The sequence below is a fragment of the Pleuronectes platessa genome, chromosome 21 (assembly GCF_947347685.1).
Source record: "Pleuronectes platessa chromosome 21, fPlePla1.1, whole genome shotgun sequence".
In the NCBI taxonomy this organism is placed as follows: domain Eukaryota; kingdom Metazoa; phylum Chordata; class Actinopteri; order Pleuronectiformes; family Pleuronectidae; genus Pleuronectes; species Pleuronectes platessa.
In genome coordinates, this window is record NC_070646.1 from 7,979,839 (window position 1) to 7,997,930 (window position 18,092).

Genomic DNA, 18,092 nt, shown 5'->3' on the forward strand with positions numbered 1-18,092 from the left:
GTTTCTGGCTGTCCAGACTGAGGGCTCGGTTTTCACGTGAAGCCAAGCTCCTAAATCTCCTATATCGTGCTGATTGGAAGTGAGCAGGGGGCAAAGGCTCATGGTGTATAGTGGCCGTGCCCTGAAACATAACCACTCAGTTTTCAAACTAAAACGGGTCCAGCAGTGCTTGTTTCATTCTTCACTTATAATTAAAAATGATTCATGGGGAGTAGCTGTAGAAGAGACTTTAATTTTGGCAGTAAAAGCAGAATGCTGAAGAACTGCAGGGGGTCTGGAGATAAAAAGCACCGTTTGTTTACCCTTAACTATATCCCGCTCTCACCTCCAGCTCCCCACAGTCGCACTCCTCCCCCTCCTCCACGTAGCCGTTGCCACATTTCTGCCCTCCGTAGAGCACCTTGACCTCCGGCATGTTGAACAGGCACATCCCGACGCCTTTTTCAAAGCTGGCCGTCAGGTCCTTCTTGCTGCAGCTGCTGAACACCGTCGGGAACGGATACCTGTGAGAGACAGAAACAGTTTGTGAGTGACAAAAACAGTGAGGGCTGGGGGGGTGGGGATGGCTGCGTGTTACCCACAGGGGCCAGCTTCAGTCTGATGGAATCAGAGCTAATTGCTGCTAATCACAAAATCAATTAAGCCCTCGAGATCGACAATCTCTCCAAAACTCCATCAGCATGCCACAGCCCCAGCCACGACTTCTCCCTCCACGGAGAGAGAGAGAGAGAGAGAGAGAGAGAGAGAGAGAGAGAGAGACGGGGATCTGATAAGACGTATTTTATGAGACAAGGAATCGTAAAAAACTCATAACAAAAAGTGCTTCCTTTGCAAGACTTGCAACACCCATAAATTTGGCCGAAACGGAGGATTGTGTGTTTTTAATATTGTTTTTGGAAGCAGACGGAGAGGGTGGTCTGCTGGATGGGGAAAGCACACATCCCAGGGTTGTGTCTGCCAAAAGCTTTGTTACAGACCTCATGTGGCTTTATTGAGCTTTTCTGTGATAATATAGTTCCTCAGATGAGTGTGTGCGTGTGCTGCGTGCGTGCATGTGTGTGAGTGTATGTGTGTGTGCAGATTGTATCTTGTTCCCTATGTGTCTGTTCATATAAAAAGCACCATATGAGGTTTTTAATACCTCCACCCACACCAGAAAACCCAACACGGGCCAGAATGGGTGAATCTGTAATATGATATTCACACTTACATCACTGCTCATCTCTGTGAGCAGCGATGAGTGCGAGACAACAAGTGGGAGATCCAGGCCTACTAACATGCCCTAATGTTTCCTTTGCAATACATGTCTGGTAAACCATCGATTGTGTTTTTACACTTCTGCCTCCGATGTGCCCACTTGCCATTCTGGGCCACGTGGGCGGCTCACTCTCTTTCACTGATCGTGGGTCAGCGAGGCTTTCCCTGTCGCTGCGGTGAGATCTGCGAACGCTGCCGCAGTCGGGATAATAAATAAACCGAGCATGCACCCGCAACCCTCCCAACAGATGGTTGTCAGGAGAAAGGGAAGTCCAGATAAGCAAACTGTCAACAGAGTAAATCAAACATGTTCCACGTACTCGCTGCATAACGTGGCTCCCAAAAGAATGACAGCGCTGGAAATTGACTGGTTAGTTTTTCAGCCTTTGCCTCCAGCAAACGTGTCAGGGTCCCACAAATCATTCAAGGCGAAGACCTCAAGAGGAGCTCGTGCTTAAGGGGCAGTTCATTTTCAGCCTAAGCTGCTTTGGCAGGGGGGGGGGGGGGGGGGTCACAGGACCTTGATAAATGCATCTCAGTGAGGTGTTTACGTGAGCGGAACCTGAGTTTAAACGTGGCAAAGTTTGTTGCCACGGACTGTACCGACACACGAGCTGTGAATTCACCGCTCTCTCTCTCTCTCTTTGGAGTCTTTCCTTTTTTCCAAGAAGCAGGCAGCAAACTGTGTTTTTTCCCTGATTAGGTTTCACATCTAATACGGCTCTGAATATGTCAGGACAGTCTGTGAATGTTTTGACATGACCTCATGCTCAGCTTGCGTTTTTGATTTCCATCATGTGCGCAGGCAGTTTACATCAACTCCTGCTGCTGACCCCCCCCCCCCCCCCCCCCCCATCCACCACCATCCCAAAACACACAGCCCCGCTGCTCGCTCACGTCAATACTATCCAGAGGTGGTGTTAGGTGAGGGCGGGGGTACCTGGAAAAAGATCTGGAGTAAAGAGAAAGAGCACCGTGGATTTATTGTGAAATGAAATGTCATAGGGAAAGGGCAAAAAAGGGAAAAACTGCAATAATGGCCTCCTCTTGTTCTCGTCCTCCTGTCCGAGCACCTCGGGTGATCCCTCCACGACAAACAGCTGTCGGAGGCGGCCGCTCAACAGGCAGGCCACTTCCTCGGCCACTGCTGTTGTTGATTTTCTCTGTGCCCCCCGAAGCCCGAGCCAAAATTGCTTGCTCATGTTGCACATGCTCATTTTCTGCATTCATTCAATTTCCATGAACTCAGCGCTGCTCTTCAGTTACCGGCCCATGCGGTGCATGACAAACACTCACATCCTTGTTTTCTTTTGCTTCATTTCTGGTAACTCTGAGATACATGAGCAGTTGGGGATCCAGCTGTTCTTTATGAGAGGCCATACAGAAATAATTGGTCTACCCCTGCAAACAGTCTGGGGGTGGGAGGAGGAATAATGACTGTGGAAAAAGGCAGAGGCTCCGATGAATTACAGTCAATGGCATTTCGCAGCTGCAGTCCCCAGGGCTGGTGAAGCTGTGCCAGGGCCAGTCAGGGTGTGCACATCTGGGGCTCGCGGTGCGCTCAATACTCGAGACAACCACTCATCCCGAGGGAGTCTGGGCCCCCTCCTCCAAAGCAAAAGACCCGTTATGACCCGGTGACCTTCTCCTCGTTTTCTGGGGTTTCACAGAGGATGAGCCGTGTTCACCTCAGCTCGGTCGCTCCTCTTTGTTCCCGTCTAACACTGCGGCATTGTTTTCCAACTGGTCGTGCTCCAGTGCCATTACGGGATCAATTCGTCTCTGCCTCGTCTTCTCTTCTTCGTCTCTAACCCACAGCCCGTGTGTGATGTTTGGCTCCTGAGCCGCAGAGGTGCTGCGGCTGATGGTTGATAGAGTGTACAGAGCAATCACTGGGACTAAGCCCCAGTGATGGCCAAACAAGGCTTGAATGGATCAGTGGGAGGTCTGGTGATAAGAAACCATTCCCAGATCTATTACAGGCCTCTATGATCTCCCCCCCCCTCCCTGGTAGCGATAATACCAAAGAGCTGGAGTCTTTCAAACGTCTCACAGCCCCACTGCTTTGACAGGAGGGCAGATGGACTGTGACAGGTAAGCCACATTAAAGCAATCGTTAGTATAAACATTTACAAAAGGATTGAATGTGATCGCAGACAGTTCACAGACTAGATAACGTATATTCCCGTCTGTCTCTACTATCCTTTAGAGACAAAATCAACAAATAATTGGGTCCTGCCATTTTTCTAGAGTTTGTCTTTCACATATAAAGATCATTTAGACATTTTCCAAGCAGTTTACTAAAGGACTGGCATGAAAGTTTCAGGAAAATGTCCGGACTTATTTAGAACACGAATGCTTTGGCCAAAGATCCAGAGAACATCCTCCATGGCTTGATGGCCCTCACACGAGCATGCAAAGTAAAAAAAACTAAACTTTATGAAGCAAAAGATTTGTGTTGGATCCAAAGTTTGCTCTACTAAACATATAGGAAGCTGTCAGCACCGTCTAGCTCCAGTTCTAAAACAAGCGCTTAAAGCGTTAAAACGTTGCATTACCGACTCACGAAGGTCACGTTTAAATAATGACGTTGCTGCAAACCGTAATTCCAAACATTATTTCACCAGCAATTAGACGCTGGGCTAAGCTGGGCAGAGCTCTCTCTCTCCTCCCTGGTCCTCGTGGCTCGGATCACACAGAACACAGAGGAAACCCATCCAGTGTTTCCTACAAAGCCAGTTTATGTCACATCCTTTCAACCGTTAAACGCCGATCAGGCCATGAATCAGGTCTGCTGGCCTTTCCAGTGACGCCCCTGCCAAAGCTTTTTCCACCATTCCTTGAAACGGTGGGAACATTTCGGGAGAAAACACGAAACGTGACCCAATCCTCATTCTGTTATCACAGTTTTATCACGTTTTGGAAGACGTGGATGTTCTGGCGCGGCTGCAGACGAAAGCTAATTCAAAACTTGACAACTGTGACTATGACAAATATTTCATACTTCACAACACATTTCATATGAATTTACTGGTTTCATCTGTGCTCATTGAAAGCGAGCTCTGGGCAGAGACATGAGGCGATGTGATCTGTTATGGCTTTCGGTGCCTGACAGTCTATCCTATGTTGTAGATTCTGAAAAGCCTTTTACCATTGAAATCCCTACGGGTCCAATTAAACAAGGCATACGACAGTGTTCCTGTTCTTCAGCAGGGCATGGGTCACATTTTCATGGCATGCCTAGGACTCTCACTCACTTCCTGTGATTCCTGATTATTTTATGACAAGGGGAATACACCAGTCTCTGGGATAAAGCGCTGCAGTCATCACACAGGACCTGGAATCTGTCCGTCAATGGATCTGCTTGTGAGACTGATGGAAAGTGACTGTATTATTTATACTTTTGCAAGAAAACACATGATATACATATTCGCTATGATGGCATTTGTAAGCAATAGCTAATTTAACAAATAAGCACAATAGAATAAAACAAATCAAAAGTTTTCCTTTTTAGCAAATTGAGGAAAGTGTCTGGATACATCTGGAGATCAGCTCTATTATATGAGGGCTTAAAACTTTGTAAATTAACTTTTTGATCAAACACAAAGCTCTGCGGTATACAAGATTTCTAATGTATATGTTTGTGCCCCCGTCAGCTCAGTCCTTGCTGTGTGTTCCTGTGTGTTCCTCTGTGTGTGTGTGGGTTTTAAGGAGATGTAATCTTAAAGGATGAGAAGCAGCAGCCTGTTCTCATTTGGAGCTAATGGGGGGATCGAGCGACGGATGATGAGGGAGACGCAACAATTCACCGTGACCAGGAAACAAGCAGTGCTCTGTGCAGATGTGCAGCTGGCACTGGCAAAGTTTAACTGCCCCCCTGCCATCTAGCCACTAACCCCACAGCCCCAGTGCATTAATGATGAACTGGATCTCATCATCCCCTCCGCCTCGTCGCTGGAGCCACAGCTAGTCAAACAGAGCTTGATGGGCTGGTACGCAGCAGCGACAATGAAGAAACTCCTGCACTCTATTTGATGAAAGTGAAAGATCAATAAAAACAAAAGCGGTGCTCCACACTGACTGAGCACAGGGAGCCTCTGCCAGTTTTTCCAATTACTGAATGCATGGTAATCAGTGGGGCTTTTTGCGCCGACTCATTCTTCACACTCGTGAAGAGCCAATCTGCATAATCACATTGTGCTTCCAAAAGGAACTAGTCACCTTACTGGGAAAACACACAGCAAGCAATGCTAGAAACAAACAACTGTGGCTGTCGGGTGATGAACGGCATTCTGGGGATTGCAGCAGAGCCTGTGTGTGGCCTTTAAAGCATGTTACTGTGTGGGCTGGACCTATGGGAAATGCAGCACCGCCTCAGGCACAGTATACGGTGCTGACCTGGAATTAAATGTGGAAGCAGTGTGAGGGAATATACAGTTCCTAAACATCCCCATATGAATGAATTGCTTCCTTAATCCTGGATTAAATAGCAGAGCAGCAATATGGAGCAATAAGTAGGTGTAGAGGGGATTATTTTGAAACCGAGACTAGATCCTGTTTTTTCCTTTTGTGAGCTGCACTGAAAAAAAATCGGTGTGTGTTCAGAAGAGAACAAAAATGAAATATTCACTTTGTCTTTTTATTTATTTCTCACTCGTCTATGTTTGGCTCGTCGCATTCAGAGATTTTAGTCACTGCTACGTAGAACCTCTGATTCAGATATTTGAAACGAGAGGTGACACATCGTCCACTACATAAAAAAACTCTATAAAGGACGGTTTTAGATACAATTAACTATTTATTTTGCAGAGCAGACAGATTATCCGGCATTAAAGTTGCATGTACGTGTATGTCAAAGAATAGAATCACTCTAAATGGCTTTGAATGTGGAGGAAAAGCAGCGTAGAAGGACACAGAGTAGGAGAAAGACAGAAAGGAACCTTTTGTTATTTCTTCTTCTTCAAAAAACATTCTTTTTTTTAATCTTCACTGTGTTGCCATCTTTAGACAAAGTCCTTGACCGGGGGAGACCCTCAATCAGCGTTAGAATACAAATCTATGTCTTAACTCTAGTGTTTTAGTCTATAATCAAGTATGGTGTTACCCTGTTTTTCGTGAATCTGGTCCAAACCAAATACAGGGAGGGGGGGGGGGGGGGGGTGTTTCCAGCATAAACACCAGTCTGAGGATCTCACAGACCACGAGGACCTTGGCTGAAACTGATACCTGGTGTTTCCACCCAGAACATCCTGCTTCTCCAACATGTCAGGCGCTGCAGTCCACTGCGAGCAATTACTCAATGACTACACCGAGTAGTTAGAGGCATCTCACATGTGCAGCACACGATTCCTGCACTGGAGATCAACTGCAACGCAAGGCTCTGAGTGAAACCCGGCTGATTCGGCCACGCTCTGCCACTGAACCGTTGGCCGTCGGATTCAGAATGAGTCATATCGCCGCGGGCCGTTAGCTCAGCTGTTGAATCTGCCATAAACCCAACAGCTCCACACGTTCACGGCAACATTTGATTACTGCTTGACAGAGACTGAATTACAAATGGACGGCATGTGGAAGAATGTTTACAGATGATCACAATCTTGGGTTTTGGAGGGAATCTTCCTGTAATTAATATAAAGTTAATGATGCTTTGACATCAAGATGAAGCATTCAGGGTGTGTTTGGACGTTATTTACCCCAAAGGGGCCACACTGTTGTGATGGACTGTCTTGAGGCTGATGAACTGGCTGAAAAACATTTTGGAGTCGGGAGTCCTGAATGTCTATTGACTCTTAATTGTCCAGATGCTGTGACTCACCCGGTGGAGGGAGTCATGATGCAGCCCCCGCGGTCCGCTGTCACCCTGCAGCCGCACCCCCGCTCTGGCGTGTCGTGGTTCATTCCAAAGTTGTGTCCGAGCTCATGGGCCAGAGTCACTGCGGCACCCAGGGGGTTGTCCGAATGGTCCTGAAAGAAAAAAAGAAACAAAAATCAATCATGAATATTAAACACAAAACCTCTTCACTTGACGAATTTGTCCAATCATAGAATTTGTTCCGTTTACAGTTCCCGTTGCTGCAAACAATGACTAATTAAAAACACACATTTGTGATTTCATACTCGGAGGTAAATAACAAATAATAAAAACATTTCAGGCCAGCCAAACTGCTTCTCCCCGCAGGCGCCACTGGAGAAACATTACTCAGAACAAGCGAGTGTAATTGCTTATTGCCAAGATTACAAACAATGCTGCTGGATCTGTGCTTATCAGAGCGTTGCTGCTGCTCGACGGTGTGGCACTGAAATGAGAAATGAAACAGCCGACACCTCCAGCTTGCTCCACAAACTTTGACAGAGCCAGATGTGCTGCTTCGCCCTATTCAACTCGGAAAACTAGCAGAAAGGTGGCAGAGAGAGGAACAAAATCCCCAAAGGACTTGTAGACAAATATAATCACGCCCAATCAGGTGAGGATAGAGGGAATTTAAAAACAGTGGAGGATGAAGCGGGAGTGACACACAGAGTGATAACCGCTGTTGGCTGAGATTTAGATTTAGAATTAGATTGACAGGTGTGTAAAACCTGAAACACACGAAGAGGTGGGATAAATAATGGAAGGGCAGCGATCGGCTCCTCCCGGATGCAGAGCTGTGCGTCAGAGCTCCTCGTCCCTGGAGTCTTTGTCACTGTGCATTATTCAGGAGAGCTGTGCAAGTCGAGCACAGACTGATGAAGTGCTCTGCTGGGGGCTTTTCAAAGTAATGGTCATCAGCTGTCAGCGCGTGCTGCGATCCGTCTGCGCAGCGTGGATTCATGCAAAAAAAAACAACTCTGATTCTGTTTCGTAAAGAAATTCAAGACACCTTTAGTGACTGATGAAGCTCAGGAGCTCAAGGGGGAGATGCATGCTACAGGAAATTAATGTGACATTGAGGGCTGGTAAATACATATTTCAGATAGACTGAAAAAGCATGTTTAGAGTATTGCATATTTACAATATTAGGCTAACCCTAACCCCAAAAATGAATAAGCAATAAGCAGCGGGAATTACCGAACCTACGAATCCTCTTTGTATCATGCAGATTTAAACGATGATAACCTTGCAGTTGACGACTATCAAATATATCCTCCTCCTAAGAAAGGTAATTTCCTCAAAGCCCATGTTATTCCGACTTCAGATTAGACACAGCCCAATCTATTAAAAGTCCTGATACTTACGATAATGTAGTGCTGATGAGCCAAAAGATGAAGTATTTTATTATTTGTGAAACCTATATTCAAGTATAAGTTAACAAGATGCTCCACGTTTCCTCGTTAAATTACAATTTAATGCTCAGATTATCTGCTCTGTTGTATGTTTAAGATTTAACTGCCTAAAAACATAACAACTAGAATGGCACTTAGGGGAGTTAACAGCTCCGCCAGGGCCCAACAACCCTCTCATGAAACCATTCATTAGATCCAGATTTTTAATTGGATCTGCACCAAATTTCACACACTCATAAATATCAGCCATATTCCCAATATTGTTTTTCATCAAGATCCATAAATTAATAGTACAAAATCGTGGAAGAGCAGCCAGCTCGCACTGTTAAAGAAACAGAAAAGAACTTCCTGTATCTGCACCAACATTTAACGGGTTATTTCCTGACCCATACCGCATCCTTCCACCAAATTTCGTGGTAATCCCTTTATTTCTTTTTGCATAATCCAAACAACCAATCAAACAGTGATGAAAACCTCCAACAAGTCAAAGTGGACTCTCTGTAGGCAAAGGGGACACAGCAGGGTCCCGATTCTTCCGGAGAGTCTGTGGTTTGAGATTGATTTCCTTATGTCTGTGACCTGATGTATGTGTGTGTACGCAGATCTTTATGATAATAGTCTGGTCTCCACTTCACCATCTGGGAGGACCAGAGTGAAGAACCAGGTGGGGACTGGCTGTAAACCTCCGCACCAGCCAGGCAGGCCCCAAGACAAACTCCACAGTATGAAATAATCGGATGACGTGCGCTAATACAAGACGACTGGTGCACGTACTGCACACTGCTGTGACGGATCATTTACAACATGCCCCTGCATTTTTTTATCCATTCCGGCTGCGATATGCTTTACACTTAAATCCTCTCATTTGTCGCAGCTCATTAAGAAGCAAAAGTTTCCACTCTGCGTGTATTCAATATATATATACGCTGTGATTTATCCACACAAGGCGGGGGGGTCTACCATGTGCACTCTCCATCTTGACTTCCTGGAAAAAGAACTGCGTGTGCCCTGAAGTTAATATTGGTTAATATCAACTCTGGAATCCTCAGCTCACCCCTCACACAAGAGACTCGGGGGGGGGGGGGGAAATGTGAGAGTGTTATGTCAGACAGGAGGGAGGAGGAGAGGAAGGAAAAGAGTGGAGGGCAGGAGGATAAAGTCAGGTTTTTCTTTTCGAGACGCAAGAATCACAATTATTTTGTGTATTGCTGAAGAAATCATCCAAAGTCCAGTTCAGAGTTTATTGTGGTGGTGTGTGTATATTTGTATTCACGGATAACGTTGAGTCTTCAGTGACATAGATTGGATCTGAGGCAGCAGGGAGACCAAAGGGCCGGGGATCACACACTATGCAAATGCAGTTGTGATCAATGGGATCAACGTGACACCCGGATGAACTCACGGGTCAACTTACTAATCACTCAGCAAAGGGTAGAAGAGCATTTGTCAGACAGCGACAGTGTAAGACACTGGAGGATCAGTTTCCACCACAGTAGCTGAGCTTGTGCAGAACTTTCCGCAGCACGTGAACGTACCATGACGATTCCTCCTGATTGGTCCGCTGTGCACATGCTCATGATGGGGGCCATACCGATGGTGGTGCCCTGGAAATACACCCCACTGAAAACAGATGAACAGAGGCTGTCAGATCATCGTTCAGTGTCCAGTGTGTCTGCAGGATTCAACTGTGAAGGTTAAAGGTTCCCAGGCTCCACTGCAGTACATCAATACTATATAAGTATATATAAAAGATAGGCATATAACACAATTTTAAGCATCTCAAATATGTGTATAAATGTTACTTCAATAAACTTTAATAAGCTACAAAGATTCTGTTTGTTGATATTTGTAGGTTTTTATGGGTTTTTCATATATGTAATGATGAATTTGTTGGAATGTACCCAACTGCTGGTCACTTTGATGGTGGCCCAAGGGAACAGGAAACAACTATGCCAATTCTTTATAATAAACCGCTCTCAATACTCTCTGATAGTGGAATCCTGCAGTATTACAAGTGGAAGCTAAATGAATCGAGGTACCTGATTAGCTGGGCGTTGTCATGTGGCTTCTGAGGCAGCAGCTTGACCTTCCTCCAGTCTAGAAACTCGTGCAGGGTGGTGAACGGGTCCTGGCTGACGGGACACTTGTCCACGTCACTCCACACCTCCAAGCCCACCAGAGCCACTCGGATGTTCAAAGCCCTGTAGAACTGAGGGTCGGAAGGGGGGGAGGGGAGGAGGGAGAACAGTTTGAAATCAGAGGCATGTGGTCTCAGGCTGTTTCTCCTTCCCACTCTTTACTTTGCATTACCTATTAAAACATAAAGGCTCTTAAATAGCCGTTTAAAGGTTATGAGGGGCTCTGAATAAATCTTTTAGCATTAATCAACGAGCAGCTTTTTCCGGGTGAATAAATCAAGTTTAGCTTCTGTTTTATTTAACCAGCGCCCGCGCCGGGGTTTCTATCGCGGCGGCCACTTCACAACATCTCTCATTCGCGTTATGGAATTGATCATGCATTCATAATCCAATCAGCCTCGGCTCACAGGTTGGTTAATTCTCACGGGGCCGGGTGTGACCTCTAATAAATCACATTCCACCACCACTCCCCCCCACCACTCCCATCCCGGTTGATTTGATTGTTACCTTATCCACGTAATTGGCGATCTCAGCCAGCCGCTGCTTGACCCTGTCCGCGTCCTTGCCTTGCTTCTGAAACTGAACAACCGTGCAGAGTGAGGCAAAGGGAGAAAGGGATAATCCATGCTCTCCAATATTAATCAACACCAGAGACATTATTTGGGAGTATATTAGCATAGTTCCACCTCCAGAAAGTTCTTCACAGGGGCTGGAGCCGTGCAAACCTCGGCGATCACATTAATTCCGCTGGTGCTTCTGCCGCTACCATCAAAGAGCTGCTCGGCGGAGCTTGGACTTGGACTAAAGAGATAACCTCAGCCACCTTGTCTCATATCCAGCATTTATTCAGTCTCTGAGGCCATACAGCGGGTGACATTGACCCCTACGTGACATTGTGTCATTGAGGACCACTTTCTCCTCTTATCCCGCCTTAAGGCACAAAATAGAATAGAGTCTCATTTGTGAGTCAAGTGGTCCAGTGATATATGCGGAGGGATGTAGCTGGTGCTGGACGGTGAAATGGATGAGTAAGCAGCAGCACATCGGTGGCAGCGGCAGAGTAGAGGTACGGGGCTGTAACTGCCTCTCAAGGGGGTGTGGAGGTTCGTTAACCATGTGACCTCTTAGCCCCTGATTCATCGACAGAGGGTGAGGAAGTCGGGACCTGCGTGTGACCTCTGCTTACCTCTCTGTTGTCGGCCACGATGATCAGCTCCACGTACTTGGTGGTCGTCTGGGCATGGCGTTTGTGCTGCGATCAAGGGAGCCGACAGGGAAGAGGTGGGTGTGGAGGAGGAGCGGCGTGAGAGAGGGAGGTGGGGGGGGGGAGAAAGAGCAGTAAATGGGAGAGGAAGCGGGGGTATGAAGAGATATGAAAAGAATAGCAGGAGGAGGAGAAGGGAGTAGAGAGAAAGGAGGAAGGACATTAGGAGGACGCACTTAACTGTGGCTCTCTGGAACGAGCAGCCTAAATTTAGCGGTCGGCCACTCAATGTGGCTTTTTTACCTGAGCTGCACTCCACACAAAAGGAGGCAGGAGTGAGAATCAGCACAAAACAACACGCCACTCTGTGAGTCGGACCCAATAAGAGGCGCTAACACCTCACAAACCTCTGATAACACTCTACAGGAACCAGCTTATTAACCAATAAATCACATCTTTGGACAATGGTGCCAGCGCTGTTGGAACGCGGCCTATAACATACCCTCTGCTTTTCTCTCGAAATTCATAGAGCACGTGACCCCGGCTGCAGCTTCAGATAGCGTGAGGACGAGAGAGAGTTTATGTCCGAACAGAAGCAAACACGGGAAACTGGAGGCTGTAAAAGTTCTTTCTTATTTTTAATTTGGCAACATTGACTTTCACAGTGCAGCCTCTGTTAGATGGATGGGAAGAATCAGGTGCAATGAATTATTGCAAATCAATTGTCATTTAATTAGGGACCTCAGAGCAGATTTAAAAGAAGACAGAGTCTACGAGGTAAACGGGTTTGATGAGTATCAAATGTCCAACAAACAACAATAACACACATAATACTCATAGAAAGACTGAGCTGTGCCAAAAGTATGATATTATATATTTTGTCCTCTGTATCAATAATGACAAAACTGTTTCATTAAGGTAAAACAATTCCTTAGTTCATTTAAACATTGGTTATGTGTTTTATGATAGTATTGGCTCGTATATCTTTTCCTGGGCACGACTCGGGTTCGATAGTTTTCCTCCAAATAAGATAACTTTCAGCCTCTGTACTTTAGTTTCATGGCAACAGCCATTTGGCATCTGTTGAGACAATTCAGTGTGGTTCATCAACATCCCTACAGCTATGCTGCTAGATAGGATAACATTTTAATGACTTAACAAGTAAATAAATAAAAGTAATGAGCAAAAACTATTCACAAATCGCAAACAGTTGAAAACATATAATGGAAAACTAAGTTAGTAAGAGAATATGGAGATTATATTGATTCTGGTCCAGACAAAGACAAACATGCCCTCCTGGCAATGGAGCAGGTGCTGCTCTCGCTCTACCTGGAAAAAAACTCGAGGCTACCTGCACACACTAACACACACACACACACACACACACACACATTAACACACTTTCCGCTCACACACTCCCAGATCCTATACTATCCTGCTGGCTAAGTGTTCTGCCTTCACACCATGGCCCTCGTTCAATCTGAGTCTCTTAATCCTCGCTGTCCTGGCAGCCTGGATCCTCTCTGCTCTTATCTGCCTCCTCCATAGATAAGCCAGGACGGCCAAGTGTGCTCTAAATGCACCCTATGGTGATTACAAGTGTCCTGGAGGCCGCTGGAGAGGAGACGCACACATGAGCACGCTGTTAGTCCACTGAGTGAAGAGGTTCCCTTTTGATGAATAGACTCAGAGCTAATAGAAAATAATGAAAATATTGGATTATGCACTCGGTTCACTTCATATAATATTCAATATATGAATTGTTTACATAGTATATATAGTATAATATGTGTATACAAACAGCCCCTCACCTTAAAATAAATGTCAAACGAGAACAAATTAGATTTATTCTTTTAATATAACTTACTAACTAGGACACTTACAATTTCAAGAAATACAATTTGTTGATTTCCGAGTGTCCAATTAAGTTAAAGTCTTTTAGTCGCTCTTTTCAGTGTTGTGCACAAATACTTTTTAGTTTAGGTTCACATCCAGCTTCTCTGAGTTCTTTCAATCCACATAGTTTATCTGAGTCCGCCCCAGACTGTGATTGCATGACGCGTTCAGGTTTGACATCTTGCACGGACACATTTCCGTCTTCCAAAAACAAGATTCTTCAAGGGACTTTTTTCTGGGAACTGGTGTTGTTGATGTGCAGTGGCTGTCAGCCTGCCATCATATCTCTGTAACCTCCCCCCCCCCCCCGAGTGACGCTCATCATCCGGGGGGGCAGTCTGCCAACACGCCTCGTTATCACCGGGCCCTCAAGCAGGACACATCGCGGCTTATCGGAGCGGCCGCACACCTCGGTGCAGGCGGAGGTGAGCTTTGCATGCACGCCACCGAGTCCAGCGAACCTGACTCTGCGTTCTCACTTTTGTATTTAACTTTCTCGCTGGACTTCAAGCACATCTGGTTGCAAGTGACAACTTTTGAAACCACGCCCTCGCTATCTTATCTGTTTTCACTCTTCCAGTCACCTCAGGGATCCAAACGCTCGACCACCTCCCTTATAAACCACATCTGTCTTCATTTAGTGGACGTGTCTTACGTGTGTTGCGTTAGGAGGGACAGGGGCGTCTTAAACAAAATACTTCTTCACAAATAAATGATCAATGTAATCGCCTCGTCTTCTTTTGTTATCTTATCCCACTGCTGCATTGTGCTGTTGTCAGGATTTGTTCCCGTCCACTGAATCACTGCAGCCCTCTTAACGTCAGAGACAATAGGGTGCACTGAAGCCAGGGCTGTAATCACCAACAGGAATCAAACAGTACAATAAAACATCTGATAAATCCCTGTTACTGCATGAATAAATAAAGAGGAATAATGTGAGAGGGCAGGATGCTTCAGCCAGCTCGGGCCACATGTCTGGCCTGCTTCCTAAAAAACCCACTCAATCTCAATATAGCCTTAATGAAATGATTAAACTATTGCAAAAAATACCCCCAAAAAAATCAGTTTCAAGAAAAATGGAAAGTCCCCCAACTCTTCGCCGTACGATACATCACGGTTATGATACACGTGCTCCCCCCCTTCACACCGCCTCTCTCTCTGCGTCATGTATTGACCTGATAAATCACCAGTGTGAGTCCACTACCTGCCATCCCACTCTGTTTTCCACTTACCAGCACTCATCATCTTTAAAGCCCAATTCCTCTGAGGACAGAGACTCACTGGGACCCTCGTTATTTATCCCAGTGACGGGTGCTGGGTTGGTACAAGGGGCTGAGTGCAAGGGCGTGGGATGACGTGGGGGTTTCTCCGAAGCGATCCGTTTTAATTCTGGACGGACGGGTGCTGCTCCGGGCGTGATCTACACGGCCGACATTTTGGTCTCGAGGATAAAAAACGTAGCCACTTAACATCCAATCTACTTTTCACAGGCGTTTATCAAACCCCCGAGTTCTCCATAGGCTCTCAGCTCAGCTCGCCTAATGGACGCCGCAAGATCTGACGGAAGGAATGAGTGAATAATTCAACGTGGAGCAGCTTGTAAAAGATATAGCCGGCCACTTACCAATATCTACATTGCAAATGATCTTGTTAAGAGGGTTGAGGTGAGCGATCCTTCACAGCCCCGTGCAATGGGACTCCAAATATAGATTACAAAGAGAAATATCAGCCGAGGGACCACATTTGCTTAACTGACAACTAAGCGGTCGGAGCGTTTTTCACTCCGGCTGCTTGATTCATGATTTTCTGTCAGCGAATCCCTTTTCACAGCGCAGCCCTAGCAAACAAATAAAAAGTGCTGGGAAGTCTTGTGAATCTCACTGGGCTTTTTTTTTGTTTTACTGCTGATTAAAACCAAAATGTTCTTCAGACACTGTTAAGCTGGGAGAACAGAGAAGGCATGTGGAAGCCTTCATTAGGTCGGAGGTATTAATGCTTCCAAACAACGACGTCACAGCGTCCTGAGGGCAGAGATAATAAAAAACAAAATCGATTTCACATGCTTCTTTATATAGACCAGCTGTAACTGTGAATAAACATCCCCCACCCCCCCGACATTACAGGGAGAACCACATTATCACCATCCATCCATCCATCCATCTCATATAAGAATATATAGTAAAACATTTTATCTCTGTTCAACCTGGGAGTGCAATAAAAACCTTGCCAACTAATAAATGATTAAATAAATAAAATAAAAGGACAGTGGATGCTATTGAAGCCTATAGGGATTATGGAGCATGAACCGAATTCTAATTTTACTTTACAAATATGGACACTTTATTTTCTCATTGTCAGTGCAGGTGACTCGTACCCGGAGGTAAATAGAACCGGACAGAGTTTAAGAATCCTTACCCTTGTGCTGAACGTCCTGAATGGACCGCTGTCTGCATGTTCTGTGGGATGACTGGTGTTGAGATCATGGCCGCAGGAGCCGGGAGCCAAACTGAGGTGTTCAGCCGAGTAGATCCAGTGAGTCCCATCATTGTGATCAGCAGAGGGTTCCAGTACATAGGACTTGCCCTCGAGGGATATGAAACCCCTGTAGAGAGAAAGAGAGGAAGAGGAAGAGGAAGAAGTGAATGGAAAGATCTTTATTTTGCACTGAAACATTTCACATGTGCAGCAAATAAAGACGCTGGAACATTCATCTTGTAAAGTGATTTTGATTAATGAATTTAACCAGTAAAGACGATACATCATTAGTGATGAGTGCACTCTTCACTCAGCATCATGCAGCGGAATAACAGTGGCGATCTCTTTAATTAGCGTTTGATGATCATTCTGCCTGAAGGAGCAAATCTCTTTGTTTGTCCAGGGGTGTGGCTGTTATTTCCTCTCTGTTAACTTTTCTCGTGATTCAACAGAAGCCTTTCTGGTTTAGGGAACATCGCTAAGTCCAAAATAAACTTTTAGACATTTTCAGGATTTGCGGGAGGGGCTGGATCTGGACATTTTTCTGGGAAATGTCAGAGTGAGTTCATGTTAGAATACAGAAGGAAAATATCTGGAAGTTCTCAGCTAGCGAGTTGATGCAAAACTGAAAAAACTAACAAACAAAGAGAATAGAAAAGATACCGTCTGGAAAACCTGTGAGATTCCGTACATTTTCCTGGTATTGAGAACGCATCTGACCCGCACATTCTCCAGCTGCACTCTTCATAATGTAAAAGGAATACTTTAAAATATCCAGACCCAATCTTCTGGACAATTTCATGTCTGAAAACTCGGTGAGACTCTAACAAACCTTGCACAATACTCCCATCCTCATGAACTCACACACTCAACTCCCAACACTCCCCCTAAAAGCACGAGCACAGCCAACCCAAACCCCAAATCTGTTTTTCTCTTCGAGGAGGCCCAGTGACGTGCAGGACAGGTCGCAACAAAACTGAAACAAATAAATATTGAGACCAAGGTCAAGAGCAGGGGGGGAGGGGGGGGGTCACAATCAGGTGAATCACTGTGCAGACGTTTGGCTTCTTTGTGAAAACACTCCTGATGGTGTCTAGAGATATTACTGCTATCATTACTCCTGTTTGACATCTGCAAACACAGCGTTTTCAGCACTTAAGGCTCTCGCTTGTCTCAAGCCTTCCACAATATGTCACGATCACTGCTTTACAACTGGATGGAGAAGATTCATCTCGGTTTATTAAAATGGAGGGAAAAAAAACTTTATTTACCGAGTCCTGTTGGCACGTTATTCCTCAAAACTGGCACCAACCTCGAGACTTAAGGCTGCTTCCAGTTTACTATATCTTCCCTCCAACTCTATTTAATCATTTTACACGGGATTAAATAACTAATACAAAATATAGAATATCTAAGCAACTTTATTTGGAGGTCATTTGGACATTCAGGTTTTGTTGAAACCTTTTGTGATCGTCTCGTGTCTCCTACGATCTGAAACAAAGACGAATGACTAGGACTTGACTTGTGAGAGGACAGGGGCACTTCAGGGGCCAATCAGATTTAAGTTGGGGCCAGTACCCCCCCAGTCATGGATCCGCCCCTGATCTTCGACCAATAAAAATAATGAAGACGCTGGCAGATACATGTAGGTCTCAGACATCCTCATACTTTGAATATCTAGTTAGAAATAATGTTATTGTAATGGTGAACGTTCTTGACTTTAACTTGTATTAATATTGTACAATTTGAAATAAGCTTAAAACCTGAATTTGGCCCTAAACACGTCTTTTATCACTCGCATTAATCCACCGTAGTCACCACAGCAGAGAGAGTGAGTGAGACTTTGGGCTTTCTGTCTC

At 45.4% G+C, this 18,092-nt stretch overlaps 1 protein-coding gene across 1 annotated transcript in view; it reads right to left on the minus strand.

The window, feature by feature from the left end:
• The window catches only part of LOC128426766 (disintegrin and metalloproteinase domain-containing protein 12-like), a 78,094-nt gene that overhangs the window by 16,107 nt on the left and 43,895 nt on the right, over window positions 1-18,092 (minus strand). The window contains 7 exon segments of the mRNA XM_053413802.1: window positions 326-503; window positions 7,073-7,221; window positions 10,056-10,140; window positions 10,560-10,729; window positions 11,166-11,237; window positions 11,845-11,910; window positions 16,174-16,360. Of these exon segments, the coding sequence (XP_053269777.1) occupies window positions 326-503; window positions 7,073-7,221; window positions 10,056-10,140; window positions 10,560-10,729; window positions 11,166-11,237; window positions 11,845-11,910; window positions 16,174-16,360 (907 nt within the window).